Source organism: Hordeum vulgare, chromosome 1H (genome assembly GCF_904849725.1).
Source record: "Hordeum vulgare subsp. vulgare chromosome 1H, MorexV3_pseudomolecules_assembly, whole genome shotgun sequence".
Taxonomy (NCBI): Eukaryota; Viridiplantae; Streptophyta; class Magnoliopsida; order Poales; family Poaceae; genus Hordeum; species Hordeum vulgare.
The window spans coordinates 31,153,908-31,174,467 of NC_058518.1; the positions used below are offsets into that span (position 1 = coordinate 31,153,908).

The following is a 20,560-nucleotide window of genomic DNA, read 5'->3' on the forward strand; positions in this document are numbered from 1 at the left end:
GTTCTTGTGAAGGTCCTAGACATCTTCTCGATGAGCTTTGCTTCCTCTAGCATGTATCCACGATGAGCAGCCATCGCCGGAGCTCTAGAGCGCACTCTGCCCTTTTCTTGGCCGATCCTGGCAGTCCTCTCGGTCCGGCCCGAGCTCGGCCATTGCCGGTCCGGTCCTTGAAAACAGGACCGCGATGCAGCTCAGTCTGGTCCGGAACGCCGGCGGCCGGTCCAAACGCCGGCCCGAACCGGAGCTATAGCCTTTCATAGCTCCCGCTCAAGCCGCCGCTAAATGGCATAGCCGGCTATTTAAAACATTGATATTTTATGGTGGAGTGTGTATTATTCTCTTGAACCAACCTGAATCTAATACACCAGTGAGCATAACAAAGCAATAGAGTGCACCAAACTGAAAAGGTAGCAGATTGTGAGATAATTGTGAGGGGTTCACCGACGAGCAAATTAAAGCAACATATGCATGTCATAGAAACACACTATCAAATACAACTGTCGTACTTCTTATAGAAAATGTTGTTGTACTTAGTAGTCTTCCAAAGTTATTTCTTGAAGAAAATACGTATATACTGACAAATACACATCATCTTTGTTTTAATCCATATACCTTTGTGAGGTCTGCGAACATGAACTTCAGTTTTGCAGGGGAGGGGGGGAGGGGGGAACCTGATACTAAAATGGTTCGTTAGTACACATGCCATCGCAGGCCTAGCTAGATCCCTTCTCTCCAGTTATATATATATATTGCCATCTGAATTAATCTACGGATGCGTGTCCATCCCACGTCATTAAGAAGGCCCTTGAACAAGCAGAAGCGGAACACATAGCATTTGCATTGCATCATTTTTTCAGAACGACCACGAGTATAACAAAAGGATAAAATGTGTCTGAAGTTCGGACCCTAGAGTAAGATATATTCTGTTTGCTGAATAGGGTTGGAGCTGAGTACCTCTGTATTACAAACGGTGCAGAAGAGTGGCTCCTCGCCATAGTTTTCTTGTTGGTAAACTTCCATCTTCTTCGAGAGAATTCTCTTTCTTAAAAATAGCAGAAGAAAACAACCAGTTCCTAAACAAGGTCCATGCTTCAAGATTTCCAATCCTGATCTGCTAACTTCTTCTTCAGTGTCTACGTTCTCTTTTAATCAAAAAGATTTGCTGCATTAGTATTCAAACTTCGATAGCAGTTTCATCAGGTATCAGGACACTTCATAAATTGCGATTCAACCAATTTCCGTCTTACTCCCTCCGTTCCTAAACATAAGACTTTTAAGAGATTTCACTAAGAGACTTACATACGGAGAAAAATGAGTGAGTCTACAATCTAAAATATGTCTATATACATTCGTATGTAGTCCCATAGTAAAACCTCTAAAAAAACTTATATTTAGGAACAGAGGGAGTACTTGCTATTCCTAAATTTGTATAGTAAAAATATACTTCTATTTTGAAAGAACTTTTCTCAATTCGATCATACCAATATTTTAGGTGATGCCATTACAAGAAAAAATAACTGCAAGCAGCACCTGAGTTACTGAGTATACATACTTTTGAGCTAATCTATTTTTTCCAAGTAATGTAATAAAACTGGTTGAACGGACATTGAAGTCCAGAGTCTCAAATCTCTAAGTGGGAAATAATAATAGCGGCAGAGTATTGTGGTTGTATCAGAAAGGTAACTTACATCAATTAATAGTGCATGGTCACCTTGTGCGCACCCTTATGCCACCGCGCCTCATCATATATGTCACAGGTCCTATACTCAATCATCAGATGCTTCACACCTGAACCAACACCCCGTCTCATTTCATCCGAAGCGAAACACATCTTCCCCGGGGCATTTTTTTTTCGAAAAGGAGGCATCGTCCCGGCCTCTGCATCGAGTGATGCATGCAGCCATTTTATTAAGAAAGAAGTAGTCTGAACGAAATACAAAGAAGTCCGAAAAACCAAAGGAAAAAACAAGAAAAAGAGTTACACGGCGATCATAACGCCAATACCGACTAAAGCCATCGGTATACACTACTATGGTCCAATCCTATTAGCATGCCGTCATCCATATCGGTTAAAGATAACCTGAGCTACCATCTCCCATCGGGCACACCCAGTAACCAAAGGCTCCCTGGTTTCCACAGGAGTGAGTAAGGACCACATGCGGATCAAGGCGGTAGCCCTGAAGATGACCTGCAAAAAGTTAATATAATGCATTCTGTTAAAAACTAGATCATTTCTGCAGTTCCATATAGCCCACAGAATAGCACAAGTTCCAACTCGAATTAGTTTGGCGTAAAGTACATTAACCCCGTCCAGCCACGTTCCAAATAACATGTGAATGCTAGTAGGCGGGGTAATGTTGAATGTAATTTGGATTGAGCGCCATAATAATTTAGCCATAGGGCAGTCCAGAAAGAGGTGTTTAATCGTCTCATGCGTCTGACAGAAGCTACATCTTTTATTTCCTTTCCAGTGTCTTTTAGCCAAGTTATCCTTAGTTAAAACAACTCCTTTGTGAACAAACCACATGAAGATTTTTATCTTAAGGGGAACCTTGATCTTCCATATATTCATGCACTTTGAAATAGGAGACGTATCAATAATATGGTCATACATCGATTTCACTAAGAAAGTACCATTGGAGGTCAACCTCCAACGTATACTGTCAGGAAAATCAGACAGGGAAATATCCATTAGCCTTCTGACTAGATGTAACCATCTAACCCATCTATTTCCGATCAAGGCTCTACGAAATTGAATGTTGAGAGAAATCTGTCGTAACACTGCCGCAACGGATGTCTGTTTTCGCTATGCAATATTATAGAGTTGCGGATACTGGAGAGCCAAAGGTTGCGCTCCTAGCCAAGTATCTTTCCAGAATCTAATATTTTCACCATTGCCAGTTTTCCCCGGGGGATAACTGGGCCATTGATACGTCAACTTGTCCACTTCACTTATTTTAGTACATCAGCTCCCAAAGGCTACATTTTGCACCTAAAATTGTCCCTTGTGTTCAGATTAGTACAAATGGAGATTTGTGGTAAAGTTCTTTTTTGCCAGAAACAACTTGAATGACGAGAAATGGTGTGATGCTACGTGTTGCAATTTTTAAAATACAAACATCGGTGTTTCTCGTACACATTTCGCAGGTCCACATCCATCTCCACCATCGTGTTGGAAATATGAGCAATTTATCATAGGATTTTATTACAGGAAAAATTAGGAAAGACATAACCAATATAACAACAAGAAAGAAGGCAAGCTATATAGAGATGAGAAGACACAAGACATGCGCACGTAGGATCCAGAAAAGAGCATATGTAAAACCGTTCTACAAAGATAAGGTATCATATGGAGTAATGAGTAGAAACGGAACATATCTAGCAGAGAAACTATAGCAAAAAGGTGTGATAGAAATTCAAAAAAGAAGCACAAAAGTACGTACCGAGTTGCAGCAGCAGGAGCATTGTTGTTGGCGTTGTCGTTGGCCATAGTACCGAAGAGGTGGTCGACGTCGGGGAAGAAGTCGTCGTTCGGGAAGAGATCGTCGGAGTCCGTGATGGAAGCCAGCAGTCGCGCTGAGCGCTCCCCAAAAACCTTATCGCCCTTCTCCCGTACAGGACTCGAAGAGACGGAGTTTCGGAGGCCTACTGTCCCGACGAACGGTGCACGCCGCAGGACGGGATGAGGAAGAACGTAGCAGCAGCACAGAGAGAAGAACCGGTGGCGAGTGGGAACTTCTGATGCATCGTATCTCTGGAGAGGAGCGACCTCTCTTTTATAGGCGCAGGAGAAGGAGACGAGAGGCCAGCGACGGGATGTAGCTTTTCCCGCTCATATACCAGTCGTGCGTGGCAAAAATTTAGTTCGGCTCATTCCCGCAACCCGCGGCGCGTCGTGACAAGGCGGGCGGCGGAGGAGGAGGAGCGCGCGTGTATGTCTCTCTTGTTCTCAAGCTCATACATGTGTGAAAACATCCTCCCTTATAAGGAGGTCCAACTCCCACTAAACTAGCGATATGGGACTAAACATTTCCACCTCTTGCCTTGCACAAATGGGCTGCGTGGGCCTCTAGGATTTATTAGGAATTTCTGAAATTACATATTGGGCTGGCTCATATATACACAAAATTCCAGCAATCCCCCACCAGATCCCAGAGGCACACAAAATTTGCTTTTGGTTCCAAAACACTGTTTTATATACCGATACTACAGTGGAGACTGTTAAGTTGAAGTTCCACCTAGAAATCTATGCTACACTAGTAAGCAACTTGAACAGTGGACTAGGCCTTGAACTGCAAGTTTTCTGCGAATCTAGCTTCACACAGATCCTTGACCGATACTAGGCTGTCGTGGGACTTCCCCGCGAATGGAGCTTATGCGTCATACTCCGAGACCTTTCGTGAGTATACTAGAGAGCACCCTACTCTCATAGATTGTGACGTTTAACAATCTGACTCATATAGGTATGTTCTTCAAAAGATGTTCTGCAGGACAACATCTCTGCTTCAGTAAACAACTTAGAACATATTAAGATGTATATCAACCTGCCATGCAGTTCAGGAAAGTATTGCATCTTCATGGAGTGGTATCATTAATGATAAGGATACTTTCCTCTCAGTTGACCAACAACTTGTCTTCCACATCTAATTCACGGGATCTCCGATCACAAAGAATAGGTTACCACTGTGAACAACTCAAATTGTGGGTCTCATACCCATCTCCCTCGATGCATTATCTATCACATTACGTGATAGACCCTTAGTAAAAGGATCTGCCAGATTTTTAGATGTTTGGATATAGTCCAATGCAATAACTCCGGAGTTTCTCATTTTCCTGACAGATTTTAACCTTCTCTGTATGTGTCTTGATGACTTCATGTTATCCTTAGAGCTTCTCACTTTCGTGATCACAGTTTGATTGTCGCAGTTCATAAGGATTCCAGGTACTGGTTTCTCAACAACCGGCAAGTCACTCAAGAGCCGACGAAGCCAATCTGCTTCGACCGAAGCTGTATCCAGTGTTGTGAGTTCTGCTTCCATTGTTGACCTTATTAAGATCGTTTGCTTGCAAGACTTCCAAGAAACAGCGCCACCTCCAAGAGTGAATACATATCCGCTAGTGGCTTTTATCTCATCAGCATCAGAGATCCAATTTGAATCACTATACCCTTCAAGCACCTTTGGGTTTCCAGTATAGTGAATTCCATAATTTGCAGTGCCTTTCAAATAACGCAAAACTCTCTCTAGAGCTTTCCAATGCACATCTCCTGGTTTTGAGACAAACCGACTCAGTTTGCTAACAGCAAAAGAGATGTCAGGTCTTGTAGCACTAGCTAAGTACATAAGCGAGCCAATAATCTGAGAATATTTCAATTGATCTCTAGCAAGTCTTCGATTCTTTCTAAGCAGCACGCTCGCATCATATGGTGTGGGAGAGGACTTGCAGTCACTATACCCAAAGCGACTCAAGATCTTTTCCACATAATGAGATTGACGCAATGTAATCCCACCATCTTCGTCTCTCAACAACTTGATGTTCAGAATGACATCAGCCACTCCTAAATCCTTCATCTCAAAACATCGAGATAGGAAATCCTTGACCTCTTTAATAACATTCAGATTTGTTCCAAAATCAGTATGTCATCAACATACAAGCAAAGGATAACTCCCTCGCCCCCACCATGGCGATAGTACACACATTTATTAGCTTCGTTTACTACAAAGCCTGCAGTAGTTAGAGTTCTTTCAAATTTCTCATGCCACTGCTTTGGTGCTTGCTTAAGTCCATATAGAGATTTCAGCAACTTGCATACTTTCCCTTCCTGACCATGTACTACAAACCCATCTGGTTGTTCCATGTAAATTTCCTCATCCAACTCTCCATTTAGGAAAGCAGTCTTAACATCCATTTGATGAACGAGAAGACCATGTGAGGCGGCTAGTGAAAGTAGTACTCGAATAGTGGTCAGTTGAGCCACGGGTGAGTAAGTATCAAAGAAGTCTTCACCTTCCTTCTGGGTATAACCCTTCGCCACGATCCGTGCCTTGTACTTTTCGATAGTACCATCAGGCCTAAGCTTCTTCTTGAATACCCATTTGCATCCTATAGGTTTGCACCCATAAGGACGATCAGTGATCTCCCAAGTTTCATTTGCCAAGATGGAATCCATCTCACTACGGACTGCCTCCTTCCAGTAGTCAGCATCTTCAGACGCATAGGCCTCTAAAATAGAACTGGGAGTGTCATCTATGAGATATACAAGAAAATCATCACCAAAGGACTTTGCAGTCCTCTGTCTCTTGCTCCTGGTAGGAACTTCATTGTTCTCCTCCACAATATTTTCAAAGTGTTCCATCGAAATGATAGGTTCAGTAGATGTAACTAATTCATGGTTTGATGAATTAGGCATCTTCTGATTAGATGAGGTAGATATATCCTTCATGGGAAAGATATCTTCGAAGAAAGTCGCATCATTGGACTCCATGATTGTACCGACATGCATGTGAGATACCTCAGATTTTACAACCAAGAATCTATATCCAATGCTATGAAAAGCATATCCCAGAAAAACACAATCCACAGTTTTTGGTCCTAGCTTGCGCTTCTTTGGGATTGGCACATTGACTTTTGCCAAACAACCCCAGGTTCATAGATAAGAGAGTTTTAACCTTTTCTTTTCCCATTCCTCGAATGGAGTTATCGCTTTGTTCTTTGTGGGAACTCGATTTAGGACATGACATGCAGTCAATATCGCCTCCCCCACCATGCCTTGGAGAGACCCGATGTGTCTAACATGGCGTTAACCAAATCAGTTAGAGTAAAGTTCTTTCTTTCGGCTATCCCATTTGATTGAGGTGAATAGGGAGGCGTCCTCTCATGGACTATACCATGTTCCGCACGAAAGGAATCAAATTCATTTGAGAAATACTCTCCACCACGATCGGACCTAAGCCTCTTGATCTTTCGATCAAGTTGGTTTTCTACTTCAGCTTTACAGATCTTGAAAAAGTTCAAAGCCTCATCCTTAGATTTCAAAAGATACACTCGGCAATATCTAGTGGAGTCATCAATTAGTGTCATGAAATATTTCTTTCCACCTTTTGTCAAAATACCATTCATTTCACATAGATCTGAATGTATGAGTTTTAGTGGTGCAAGATTCCTCGTTTCGGCAGTCGTGTGAGACTTACGAGGTTGTTTGGCTTGCACACAAACTTGACACTTAGATCCCTTGACGGTGTTAAAGCTAAGGATTAAGTTCAATTTGACTAGTCGCGGCATGCAACCAAAGTTAACATGACAAAGACGTGAATGCCACACATTTGATTCACTATTGTTGTAAACATGATTAACAACTTTATTGCAAACGTCTGCCAAGGATAAACGAAACAGGCCTCCTGACTCGTAGCCCTTACCAACAAAAGTTCCATACTTGGATATTACAAATTTATTAGACTCAAAGACAAGCTTGTAGCCATCTCTACACAAAAGAGATCCGCTAACAAGATTTTTATTGACGGAGGGGACATAATGCACGTTCTTCACCCGCACGACTTTTCCCGAAGTAAACTTCAGATCGACCGTGCCAACACCACGAACAGAAGCACGTGAACCGTTGCCCATCAGGACGGTGGAAGTCCCTGCGGACTGATAAGATGAAAACATGGAAATATCACCGCATATATGCACATTAGCACCCGTGTCAATTAACCAATCAGGAAACTGACATACTGAAAGAATAGTGGGTAATATACCATACCCAACATCCTCCACGTCAGTGTCAGCAATAACGACATTAGCACACTTGCCGCCTTTCCCATGTTGACGCTTGTCATAACGATTAGGGCAGTTAGGTGCCCAATGATCAGGATCTCCGCACACATGACAAACACCTTTCTTCTTGTCATTCTTCTTCTTGAAGTTGGTGTGCTGCACAGCCTTGTTTTTTCCATCAAACTTTGCTTTACCATCGAACTTGCCCTTGTTCTTGAAATTGTGGGGCTGGAAGTTTTTCTTCTGTACCAGATTGGCACTAGAACCTCCCTCAATAGCTCGAGCACGTGTGTCTTTTGCTCTCGCCTTTTCTTCCACATCAAGAGTACCTATGAGATCCGGAACGGAAAACTCCTGTCTCTTATGCTTCATTAAGGTAGCAAAGTTCCTCCATGAAGGAGGAAGTTTAGTTATGATGCCTCCGGCAACAAATTTGTCCGGTAGCATGCAATTGAAGTGCTCAAGTTCTCTTGCAAATGACTGTATTTCGTGAGCTTGCTCAACCACGGAGCGCTCTTGAGTCATCCTGTAATCATAGAATTGTTCCATGATGTACAACTCAGTGCCAGCATCCGAGACCCCAAACTTGGTCTCGAGAACATCCCACATATCTTTTCCATTATCAATTGACGCATAAGCATCAACTATGTTCTCACCAAGAACGCTCAAGAGAGCAGCCTTAAACAAGGTATCCATTTTCTGAAAAGCTACCTCATGTTGAGCATCATGATCTCCTTCAGGTTTGCCAAGAGTGGCGTCATAGCAGCTCATGGTTTGAAACCATAGAACAGCTCTCACGCGCCACCTCTTGTAGTGAACACCCTCAAACATAGGAGGCCTCATGGAGTCAGCAAAACCACTCGGGGTAAATTGCCTATAATAAGGTTTTTGGATTGTTGGAAATATGAGCAATTTACCATAGGATTTTATTACAAGAAAAACTAGGAAAAACATAAACAATATAACAACAACGAAAGAAGGCAAGCTATATAGAGATGAGAAGACACAAGACATGCGCACGTAGGATCCAGAAAAGAGCATATGTAAAACCGTTTTACAAAGATAAGATATCATATGGAGTAATGAGTAGAAACGGAACATATCTAGCAGAGAAACTATAGCAAAAAGGTGTGATAGGAATTCAAAGAAGAAGCACAGAAGTACGTACTGAGTTGCAGCAGCAGGAGCATTGGTGTTGGCCATAGTACCGAAGAGGTGGTCGACGTCGGGGAAGAAGTCGTCGTTCGGGAAGAGATCGTCGGAGTCCGTGATGGAAGCCAGTAGTCGCGCTGAGCGCTCCCCAAAAACCTTATCGCCCTTCTCCCGTACAGGACTCGAAGAGACAGAGTTTCGGAGGCCTACTGTCCCGACGAACGGTGCACGCCGCAGGACGGGATGAGGAAGAACGTAGCAGCAGCACAGAGAATGCGTTGTATCTCTGGAGAGGAGCGACCTCTCTTTTATAGGCGCAGGAGAAGGAGACGAGAGGCCAGCGGCGGGATGTGAAGCGAACAGACGCAGCCTCGAAACTGCAGTGTGAGAAAATTTAGTTCGGCTCGGCTCATTCCCGCAACCCGCGGCGCGTCGTGACGAGGAGCGCGCGTGTATGTCTCTCTTGTTCTCAAGCTCATACATGTGTGAAAACATCCTCCCTTATAGGGAGGTCCAACTTTCACTAAATTAGCGATGTGGGACTAAACATTTCCACCTCTTGCCTTGCACAAATAGGCTGCGTGGGCCTTTAGGATTTATTAGGAATTTCTGAAATTACATATTGAGCTGCCTCATATATACACAAAATTCCAGCACATCGTACCCAGTTGAAGATGGAGGGGATGAAATAATCAAGAGTGAAAAAATTATCGTCCCCTGTAGGGTTTCTAAACAAATGTGTTATTTGTTCTGCATGCAGAAGGAAATATTATTATATATGTGCATTCTTGATCAATTCTTGACAAAAGAGGTTTGTGGCGCATCACTCTGTGCCGTTTAGCAACATATTTAGATCTAGGTAGCGCGTTGTAGCGAGCTAATGCTTATTCAGCCATTATTTCACATAGACCACTATTTACTGTTTTGAAAATTATTTTCATTTGGTTAAATCAGTATATTATAAATGAAAACAACTAAAGAAGATAATTTTATTTTTCTTTCTTATGAACTTTGTTTTTTGCAGTACATATGGCGAGGTTGCATAGGACAACGAGAATAAATACTATGCGGCATCCTTATGTTTTTCATGTTTGTATCAAGATCATACATAATCATTGTTCATGATATTGTAGTTTTTTTCGTAAATGTGAGTGATTTATTTCCTCGCTTTTTATTCCCTTTCACCAATCAAAACACAAAAAATAGTGTTTTCTGAAGTGTGGTACGTTCCAGACTATGTGGTACACCATGATGATGATGTAATAGAGGAATTTAACAGGATGTTCATAATGTAGTTATCATGATGCTTCGTCATACAGATTCAAATATATTATCAGACACATGCTACAATTTTTTTATATTTTTTTGAATAATGTCACAACAACCGCTTGTGTTTATTGATTGTATAAGAAAAACTAAGTAACATTATTTATCAATTTTACTGCGCTCGTCTTACCACACGGGAAGTTATATGGATTTGTTGACAATGTTTTACAATTTATAATCGAATCAAGCCTACCCTAATGCACCCATGGATTCATTATTTTCCCTTTATTTTTGTATCTTGTTTTGCATTTTTTTATGTTAGACTTGTATCTCTGTCAAATTGTGTTTGTTTCTTATTTATTGCCTTTCGCATCTCATAAAAAATTTATTTTCAGTATGGATGTGTTGTTCTACTTCTTGGGATTTTTTCTTTGTTAAAAAAGAGGAGGACTGTAGCCATTCGATCTCATTAACGGACTTTTTAATGACATTGATGGTGCAGCTTAGCACACTTCTGCTTTACAAATAAGCATCAGTTCATCTACAGATATGCACCCAAATAGATAACACAAATTTATTTTTAATGATACATATGAAATGTGATATCTTTTCACCTTGAACCATCCATGACGTGAATTCATGAAGTTTATAATCCTTGCGTTAACACGTTTTCTCTTGCCATTTTCTGTACATTTTCTCTTTTCTTTTTTGCTAAAATTTTCTGTACATTTTCCATATGTCAACCTGTTTCGTTGCTTTCCTGGTAATTAAGTACATGTTGTGTCTCGTCCCCAAGAAAAACTAGGGCACGTCATGCATCTTCTATTAAGAGATTAAATGATGACAAACATGGATGCACATATACATTTGGATTTTCATCAGTTACCTATTTCTTTGTTTACGATAGATAAGCATCACTTTATCTAGTGATGTGTAGCCACGTCAATCATGCTTATCAAGACAAAATTGAGCATGATATAATGTCATGTTGCTGCACACCATGTGATGATTACTTGGTGTGTACACTATGGTGTACTTCTCAAGTTAGTTAACTGCCTAGTATAAATAAGATCCACAAGTAGATGCTATACCATCAACATCTTCTTACGCAGAGAGGACATCTAAATAATTCTTCGGGTGAATGTGTGTAACACATGATCGTTCTTTTGTTATCCCATTTTTTAAGGATTATATTATTAATGTTGTAATTATGTTGGTCCTAGAGTTAATTGAAGAACATGCGTTCCATGGAGGGAAGTGTACCGAAGTACCCGGAGCCTACCGAAGGGAGCATCGGAGCCAGCGGTGCTAAAAGATCATGGCCGGAGGTGGTAGGGATGTCCGCGGAGAAGGCCAAAGAGATCATTCTCCGGGACAAGCCCGATGCCCAGATAGAGGTCATCCCGGTCGATGCGATGGTCCCCCTGGACTTCAATCCCAACCGTATCTTCATTCTCGTTGCCGTCGCCAGGACCCCTACGGTTGGCTAACAATATTATCGTGCATGGATAATAAATAACTATGTAATGGTGAAATAAAGACATGCTTAGTATCAGCATATCATGGAATAACTTTCTGTATGGTATACTTATATTATGGAGGAATAAAGACATGTTGAACATCAGCATACCATGGACGTAATTTTGGTTTCATATAGTTTTACTCTTACCAGACATGGAATGAGACCTGGCGCACAACAGGTGAGTAACTATGTTAAATCTATGGTTTAATTAATAGGTAATTTTTAGGTGGTCATTTTATCATGTTGCCCGAGGAATCCTGTAAACTTAAATAGTTGATTTGCATTAACTCCAATTTCTTACCATTCAACGATGCATGAAAAAAATCCGCCTTTAAAACACATTTTGCATCCTACTCATTCTTGATGAATATTTTACAATTTACAATATTATATCTTAGCTTCTATACCTAAATAGCTGCTCCCACTACATGATTTTCCTAGGACTCCCTTCAGCCATGTCATCACCATTCCTACCGGAGTCGCCTACATTCTTTATGCAAACAAAACCACCAACATACTCATTGTGATTTACCAATCGTATTTAAGCCAGAATTGCATTGTACAAAGACATATTTTCACCTGGCTTTCCTAGCATAGGTGGTTAAGTCTAACGCAGGTCATCGTGCTAGCACATCCCATATAATTAACGCATCAGGACCCTCAGGTTCATCTGCCCCCGGAGATAAATGCGCCATTGATACGTCAACTTGCCCACTTCATTTATTTTAGTACATCATCTCCCAAATGCTACATTTGGCACCTAAAATCGTCCCTTGTGCTCAGATTAGTACAAATAGAGATTCGTGGTAAAGTTCTTTTTCGCCAGAAACACCATGAATGACGAGAAATGGCACGCCGGTCACATCACACGCGATGCTACGTGTTGAATTTTTTTAATACAAACATCGGTGTTTCTCATACACATTATGCAGGTCCACATCCATCTTCACCATGGTACTCAGTTGAAGATTGAGGGGATGAACTAATCACGATTGAAAATTTATTGTTATGCATGGAGAAGGAAATGTTATTGAAAATTTCTCATACACATTATGTAGGGTTTCTAAAAAATTGTGTTATTTGTTCTGCATGGAGAAGGAAATGTTATTACACTAGTAGAAAACGGGCCTTTGGCCTGGATCATTTAGTCCCGGCCTGCCTCTGGGCCGGGACTAAAGGCCCGGCCACGTCGCCCCAATTCTCAATGCCTCCCTCGAGGCTTTAGTCCCGGCCCGTAAGGAGCCTTTAGTCCCGGTTCGTGTCCCAAACCGGGACTAAAGGGCTACGCGACGGACAGTGGTGGTGGCAACCGTTCGTATCCCCCTTTAGTCCCGGTTGGTGGCTTAACCCGGGACTAAAGGACTAACACGTGGCCTGCCGTAGTGGTGGCGACCGTTGGTATACCTCTTTAGTCCCGGTTGGTGGCTCAACCCGGAACTAAAGGCCTAACACGTGGCCTGCCGTAGTGGTGGCAACCGTTTGGTATACCTCTTTAGTCCCGGTTGGTGGCTCAACCCGGGATTAAAGACCCAAACGGTTTGCATCCTGCGTCGTTTCGGGCGATGAAAAGCACGAACCGAAGCGTACAGTCGCCATTTCTCTGTTCTTCTTCTCTCTCGCGTCGCCCTCTCTGTTCTTCTCCTCTGTTCTTCTCCTCTGTTCTTCTCCTCTGTTCTTCCACCATGACAACTATCTTTCGTGAGGTGCTCGCACATGGCACGACCAAGCTCCGTGTCGTGTACACGAACCTGAGCAGGGAGGTGCCGTTTTTTCTTCAACAGTTGAAGGAACGATGGTTTGACAACGCAGAGGATCATGAGAAGTTCTTCGGGCTTGATCTGGAGTACACGGCCGATCAACGCGGTGTTGCCGTCATCCAAATATGCTTCGCAAGCCATGTCTTGATCTTCCAATGGGCGAGGTAAGTTTTGAGGCTTTCTTTGATCCAAGATAATGACATTGTAAGTTTATTTGTTTCACTCATAGTTGGTTCCCTTCAAATAGTTGTAGTGAAACAATTTTTATTAGTTGAAGGGGATCACAATCTAATTGGAATAGTGTTCCATAATCTGAAAAATCATATTAGAATCAACTAGTGTTTAATATGTTCCATTGGAATCATAGTTGGTTCCCTTCAAATAGTTGTAGTGAAACAATTTTGATTAGTTGAAGGGGAGCACAATCTAATTGGAATAGTGTTCCATAATCTAAAAAATCGTATTAGAATTAACTAGTGTTTAATATGTTCCATTGGAATCATAGTTGGTTCCCTTCAAATAGTTGTAGTGAAACAATTTTGATTAGTTGAAGGGGAGCACAATCTGATTGGAATAGTGTTCCATAATCTGAAAAATCGTATTAGAATCAACTAGTGTTTAATATGTTCCATTGGAATCATAGTTGGTTCCCTTCAAATAGTTGTAGTGAAACAATTTTGATTAGTTGAAGGGGAGCACAATCTGATTGGAATAGTGTTCCACAATCTGAAAAATCGTATTAGAATCAACTAGTGTTTAATATGTTCCATTGGAATCATAGTTGGTTCCCTTCAAATAGTTGTAGTGAAACAATTTTGATTAGTTGAGGGGAACACAATCTGATTGGAATAGTGTTCCACAATCTGAAAAATCTGATTGGTTCAATATGTTCCATTGAAATCATAGTTGTAGTGATACAATTTTATGCGGTGTTCTTTGATGCAAGGTTATGAAAATTGAATATAGCTAGTGATCTCTCTAGGTTCCATTGGATAGCAATATGATATGTCATAGTCATGAAAATTGCATATAGCTAGTGATCTCTCTAGGTTCCATTGGATAGCTATAGTGATCTCTCTAGGTTCCATTGCATATGTTCTATTTGAATCCTAAAGATAAGTTTCTCTTTAGTTGTAGTGAAACATGTTTCCTTATTGCAGCAGTATGTAACATTTGTTCCATTTTAATTTGTTTCTGTTGCAGGAGTGACAAGCATTGTCCAGAACTCATGGAGTTCCTTTGCAGCGGCATCACTTTTGCTTCCGTTGACATAAGGAACGACAAGCTGAAGATGAGGCACAGCTTCGGTATTGAGATACCAGCTGGTTGCCTCGTTGATCTCCAAACGATATCCAGGTTTCGACATGACAGGACTTCGACGGATCATATGGCAGTTGCCTTGATCGACGAGTCATATGGTGATATGAAGACCAGTTTCCCAAAGTATCAGCACAAACTTTGGGAGAAGGGCCCACTTGATGATATCAACATTGAGTATGCAGCAAAAGATGCATACGTTTCATACGAGTTGTACCGCAAGATTCGAGTTGTCAACTATGGCCAGCGTCACCTCGAGGAACGTGGACATTCTGATTTAGATGATTCAGACGAGTAGTGTTCTGAACGTCGAACACTTGTATATATATCTATGGTAGCTATTATTATGTACTGTTTGGACTAGTATCATGTACTTCTTGGACCAATTTATATACGTCTAGTTTCTGTTTGTGCCATTATAGTTTCCAAATTTGAATGGTTTAGCCCTTTCTAACTTCATTGGCTACTTTTGAATGGTTTAGCCCTTTCTAACTTCATGGTATCATGCATTTCGACCACATATATATACAAAAAGTCTTCAGTTCAAATAAGTTTAAAAAATGAAATCCCTTTTGTAACAGATCTGTTTTTGATTAAAACAATCATTTAAAAATGAAAGACCATTAGTCCCACGTGGCGTGCAGCGGAACCACGTGGCGTGCTGCGGAACCACTTTTGATGTGGGGGTCGCTTCTCCTTCTTCTCCTTGTGCTAGATATTGGTTATGCACTAGGGGAAGTAGGAGTAGCGACCATCATCGACAGTTGAAAAATCAGGTGAGCTAGTGTCCACCATATATGAGAGAAGAAGAATGTCGTCTCTTATTGTGGGAGGCGCTTCTACTTCGAGAGATATTGTCCATTTTGTGATGTGCCTTTGAATGGTGCATTTTGAACACACAAAAAGTATGGAGTTCAAATAAGTTCAAAAAAATGAAATCCCTTTGTAAGAGATGAGTTCTCGTTCGAAATCCTGCTACTTCGAGAGAGATTGTCAGTTTTGTACACGAACTGCATCCAGTTTTTGTCGTAGCCCTCTCAACTTTTTAACACATGCCATGTGGGTGAAATGATGATAGTATGCCAACTTTCAACATTTTCAAAGTTTATTTGTAGTGCTTTTCAATTTCAGGGTCAACTAGCTCAAAAAAAATAAGTAAATGCACGAAGAATACCAAACGAAGTTAGAAATTGTTGAAATTTCGTGATTTGACTTTGAATGGTGCATTTTGAACACACAAAAAGTATGGAGTTCAAATAAGTTCAAAAAAATGAAATCCCTTTGTAAGAGATGAGTTCTCGTTCGAAACCCTGCTACTTCGAGAGAGATTGTCAGTTTTGTACACGAACTGCATCCAGTTTTTGTCGTAGCCCTCTCAACTTTTTAACACATGCTATGTGGGTGAAATGATGATAGCATGCCAACTTTCAACGTTTTCAGAGTTCATTTGTAGTGCTTTTCAATTTTAGGGTCAACTAGCTCAAAAAAATAAGTAAATGCACGAAATATACCAAATGAAGTCATAAATTGTTGAAATTTTGTGATGTGCCTTTGAATGGTGCATTTTGAACACACAAAAAGCATGTAGTTCAAATAAGTTCAAAAAAATGAAATCCCTTTGTAAGAAATGAGTTCTCGTTCGAAACCTTGCTACTTTGAGAGAGATTGTCAGTTTTGTACACGAACTGCATCCAGTTTTTGTCGTAGCCCTCTCAACTTTTTAACACTTGCTATGTGGGTGAAATGATGATAGCATGCCAACTTTCAACATTTTCAGAGTTCATTTGTAGTGCTTTTCAATTTCAGGGTTAACTAGCTCAAAAAAAATAAGTAAATGCACGAAATATACCAAATGAAGTTAGAAATTGTTGAATTTTGTGATGTGCCTTCGAATGGTGCATTTTGAACACACAAAAAGTATGGCGTTCAAATAAGTTCAAAAAAATGAAATCCTTTTGTAAGAGATGAGTTCTCGTTCGAAACCCTGCTACTTCGAGAGAGATTGTCAGTTTTGTACACGAACTGCATCCAGTTTTTTTCGTAGTCCTCTCAACTTTTTAACACATGCTATGTGGTTGAAATGATGATAGCATGCCAACTTTCAACATTTTTAGAGTTCATTTGTAGTGATTTTCAATTTCAGGGTCAACTAGCTCAAAAAAATAAGTAACTGCACGAAATATACCAAATGAAGTCAGAAATTGTTGAATTTTTGTGATGTGCCTTCGAATGGTGCATTTTGAACACACAAAAAGTATGGAGTTCAAATAAGTTCAAAAAAATGAAATCCCTTTGTAAGAGATGAGTTCTCGTTCGAAACCGTGCTACTTCGAGAGAGATTCTCAGTTTTGTACACGAACTGCATCCAGTTTTTGTCGTAGCCCTCTCAACTTTTTAACACATGCTATGTGGGTGAAATGATGATAACATGCCAACTTTCAACATTTTCAGAGTTCATTTGTAGTGCTTTTCAATTTCAGGGTCAACTAGCTCAAAACAAATAAGTAAATGCACGAAATATACCAAATGAAGTCAGAAATTGTTGAAATTTCGTGATGTGCCTTTGAATGGTGCATTTTCAACACACAAAAAGTATGGAGTTCAAATAAGTTCAAAAAAATGAAATCCCTTTGTAAGAGATGAGTTCTCGTTCGAAACCCTGCTACTTCGAGAGAGATTGTCAGTTTTGTACACGAACTATATCCAGTTTTTTTCGTAGCCCTCTCAACTTTTTAACACATGCTATGTGGTTGAAATGATGATAGCATGCCAACTTTCAACATTTTCAGAGTTCATTTATAGTGCTTTTCAATTTCAGGGTCAACTAGCTCAAAAAAATAAGTAAATGCACGAAATATACCAAAAGAAGTCAGAAATTGTTCAAATTTTGTGATGTGTCTTTGAATGGTGCATTTTGAACACACAAAAAGTATGGAGTTCAAATAAGTTCAAAAAAATGAAATCCCTTTGTAAGAGATGAGTTCTCGTTCGAAACCTTGCTACTTCGAGATAGATTGTCAGTTTTGTACATGAACTGCATCCAGTTTTTGTCGTAGCCCTCTCAACTTTTTAACACATGCTATGTGGGTGAAATAGTGATCGTGTGCCAACTTTCAACATTTTCAGAGTTCATTTGTAGTGCTTTTCAATTTCAGGGTCAACTAGCTCAAAAAAAAGTAAATGCACGAAATATACCAAATTAAGTCAGAAATTGTTGAAATTTTGTGATTTGCCTTTGAATGGTGCATTTTGAAAACACAAAAAGTATGGAGTTCAAATAAGTTCAAAAAAATGAAATCCCTTTGTAAGAGATGAGTTCTCGTTTGAAACCCTGCTACTTCGAGAGAGATTGTCAGTTTTGTACACGAACTGCATCCAGTTTTTGTCATAGCCCTCTCAACTTTTTAACACATGATATGTGGGTGAAATGATGATAGCATGCCAAATTTCAACATTTTCAGAGTTCATTTGTAGTGCTTTTCAATTTCAGGGTCAACTAGCTCAAAAAAAAGTAAATGCACGAAATATACCAAATTAAGTCAGAAATTGTTGAAATTTTGTGATGTGCCTTTGAATGGTGCATTTTGAACACACAAAAAGTATAGACTTCAAATAAGTTCAAAAAATGAAATCCCTTTGTAAGAGATGAGTTCTCGTTCGAAACCCTGCTACTTCAAGAGAGATTGTCAGTTTTGTACACGAACTGCATCCAATTTTTGTCGTAGCCCTCTCAACTTTTTAACACATGCTATGTGGGTGAAATGATGATAGCATGCCAACTTTCAACATTTTCAGAGTTCATTTGTAGTGCTTTTCAATTTCAGGGTCAACTAGCTCAAAAAAATAAGTAAATGCACGAAATATACCAAAAGAAGTCAGAAATTGTTCAAATTTTGTGATGTGTCTTTGAATGGTGCATTTTGAACACACAAAAAGTATGGAGTTCAAATAAGTTCAAAAAAATGAAATCCCTTTGTAAGAGATGAGTTCTCGTTCGAAACCTTGCTACTTCGAGATAGATTGTCAGTTTTGTACATGAACTGCATCCAGTTTTTGTCGTAGCCCTCTCAACTTTTTAACACATGCTATGTGGGTGAAATAGTGATCGTGTGCCAACTTTCAACATTTTCAGAGTTCATTTGTAGTGCTTTTCAATTTCAGGGTCAACTAGCTCAAAAAAAAGTAAATGCACGAAATATACCAAATTAAGTCAGAAATTGTTGAAATTTTGTGATTTGCCTTTGAATGGTGCATTTTGAAAACACAAAAAGTATGGAGTTCAAATAAGTTCAAAAAAATGAAATCCCTTTGTAAGAGATGAGTTCTCGTTTGAAACCCTGCTACTTCGAGAGAGATTGTCAGTTTTGTACACGAACTGCATCCAGTTTTTGTCATAGCCCTCTCAACTTTTTAACACATGATATGTGGGTGAAATGATGATAGCATGCCAAATTTCAACATTTTCAGAGTTCATTTGTAGTGCTTTTCAATTTCAGGGTCAACTAGCTCAAAAAAAAGTAAATGCACGAAATATACCAAATTAAGTCAGAAATTGTTGAAATTTTGTGATGTGCCTTTGAATGGTGCATTTTGAACACACAAAAAGTATAGACTTCAAATAAGTTCAAAAAATGAAATCCCTTTGTAAGAGATGAGTTCTCGTTCGAAACCCTGCTACTTCAAGAGAGATTGTCAGTTTTGTACACGAACTGCATCCAATTTTTGTCGTAGCCCTCTCAACTTTTTAACACATGCTATGTGGGTGAAATGATGATAGCATGCCAACTTTCAACATTTTGAGAGTTCATTTGTAGTGCTTTTCAATTTCAGGGTTAACTAGCTCAAAAAAAAAGTAAATAACAAAATAGATAATAGTTTGGATAGTCAAAATTATTAAGTATGAAAATAGAAAATAGTTTTGCATTATTTATTCAATTTGAAACACTTTTCATTATCATAGTTTTGCCAAATTCTCAAATATGCAAAAGGAATTTTTAATAAACATAGTTTTTAATTGAAAATAACAAAATAGATAATAGTTTGGATAGTCAAAATTATTAATTATGAAAATAGAAAATAGTTTTGAATTATTTATTCAATTTCAAACACTTTTCATTATCATTGTTTTGTCAAATTCTCAAATATGCAAAAAGAATTTTTAATAAACATAGTTTTTAATTGAAAATAAAAAAATAGATAATAGTTTGGATAGTCAAAATTATTAATTATGAAAATAGAAAATAGTTTATAATTATTTATTCAATTTCAAACACTTTTCATTATCATAGTTTTGTCAAATTCTCAAATATGCAAAAAGAATTTTTAATAAACATAGCTTTTAATTGAAAATAACAAAATAGATAATTGTTTGGATAGTCAAAATTATTAATTATGAAAATAGAAAATAGTTTTGAATTATTTATTCAATTTCAAACACTTTTCATTATCATAGTTTTGTCAAATTCTCAAATTTGCAAAAAGAATTTTTAATAAACATAGTTTTTAATTGAAAATAACAAAATAAGTTAATAGTTTGGATAGTCAAAATAATTAATTTTGAAAATAGAAAAAAAATTGAAACTATATGAGAAATCATGGACAAAATTCGACCTGAATTCACTTTGAATTCGGATTGAATTTTATCCACAATTTCAAATATAGTTTCAATTTTCAGTAAGTTTAGGCCCGTAAGCCTGCTTTAGAGAGGAGCTCGATGGATAAGCTGCGACGGGGCTTATAAAAAAGTGTTAGTCCCCCTCGCTGGGCGAGGTGG

The 20,560-nt window shown here is 39.3% G+C and overlaps 1 protein-coding gene across 2 annotated transcripts; it reads left to right on the forward strand.

The window, feature by feature from the left end:
• Positions 1–11,224: 11,224 nt before the first annotated feature.
• On the forward strand, positions 11,225–11,815 carry LOC123405811 (subtilisin-chymotrypsin inhibitor CI-1B). Of its 2 annotated transcripts, none has more exons than XM_045099359.1 (2): positions 11,225–11,334; positions 11,415–11,815. In XM_045099359.1, exon 2 carries the CDS (start codon positions 11,430–11,432, stop codon positions 11,679–11,681), a length of 252 nt encoding a protein of 83 aa, XP_044955294.1. In that variant the 5' UTR covers positions 11,225–11,334; positions 11,415–11,429; the 3' UTR covers positions 11,682–11,815. The 2 variants fall into 2 exon arrangements, with proteins under 2 accessions (XP_044955294.1, XP_044955298.1); XM_045099363.1 differs by having other exon boundaries at positions 11,252–11,328.
• Positions 11,816–20,560: the final 8,745 nt, after the last annotated feature.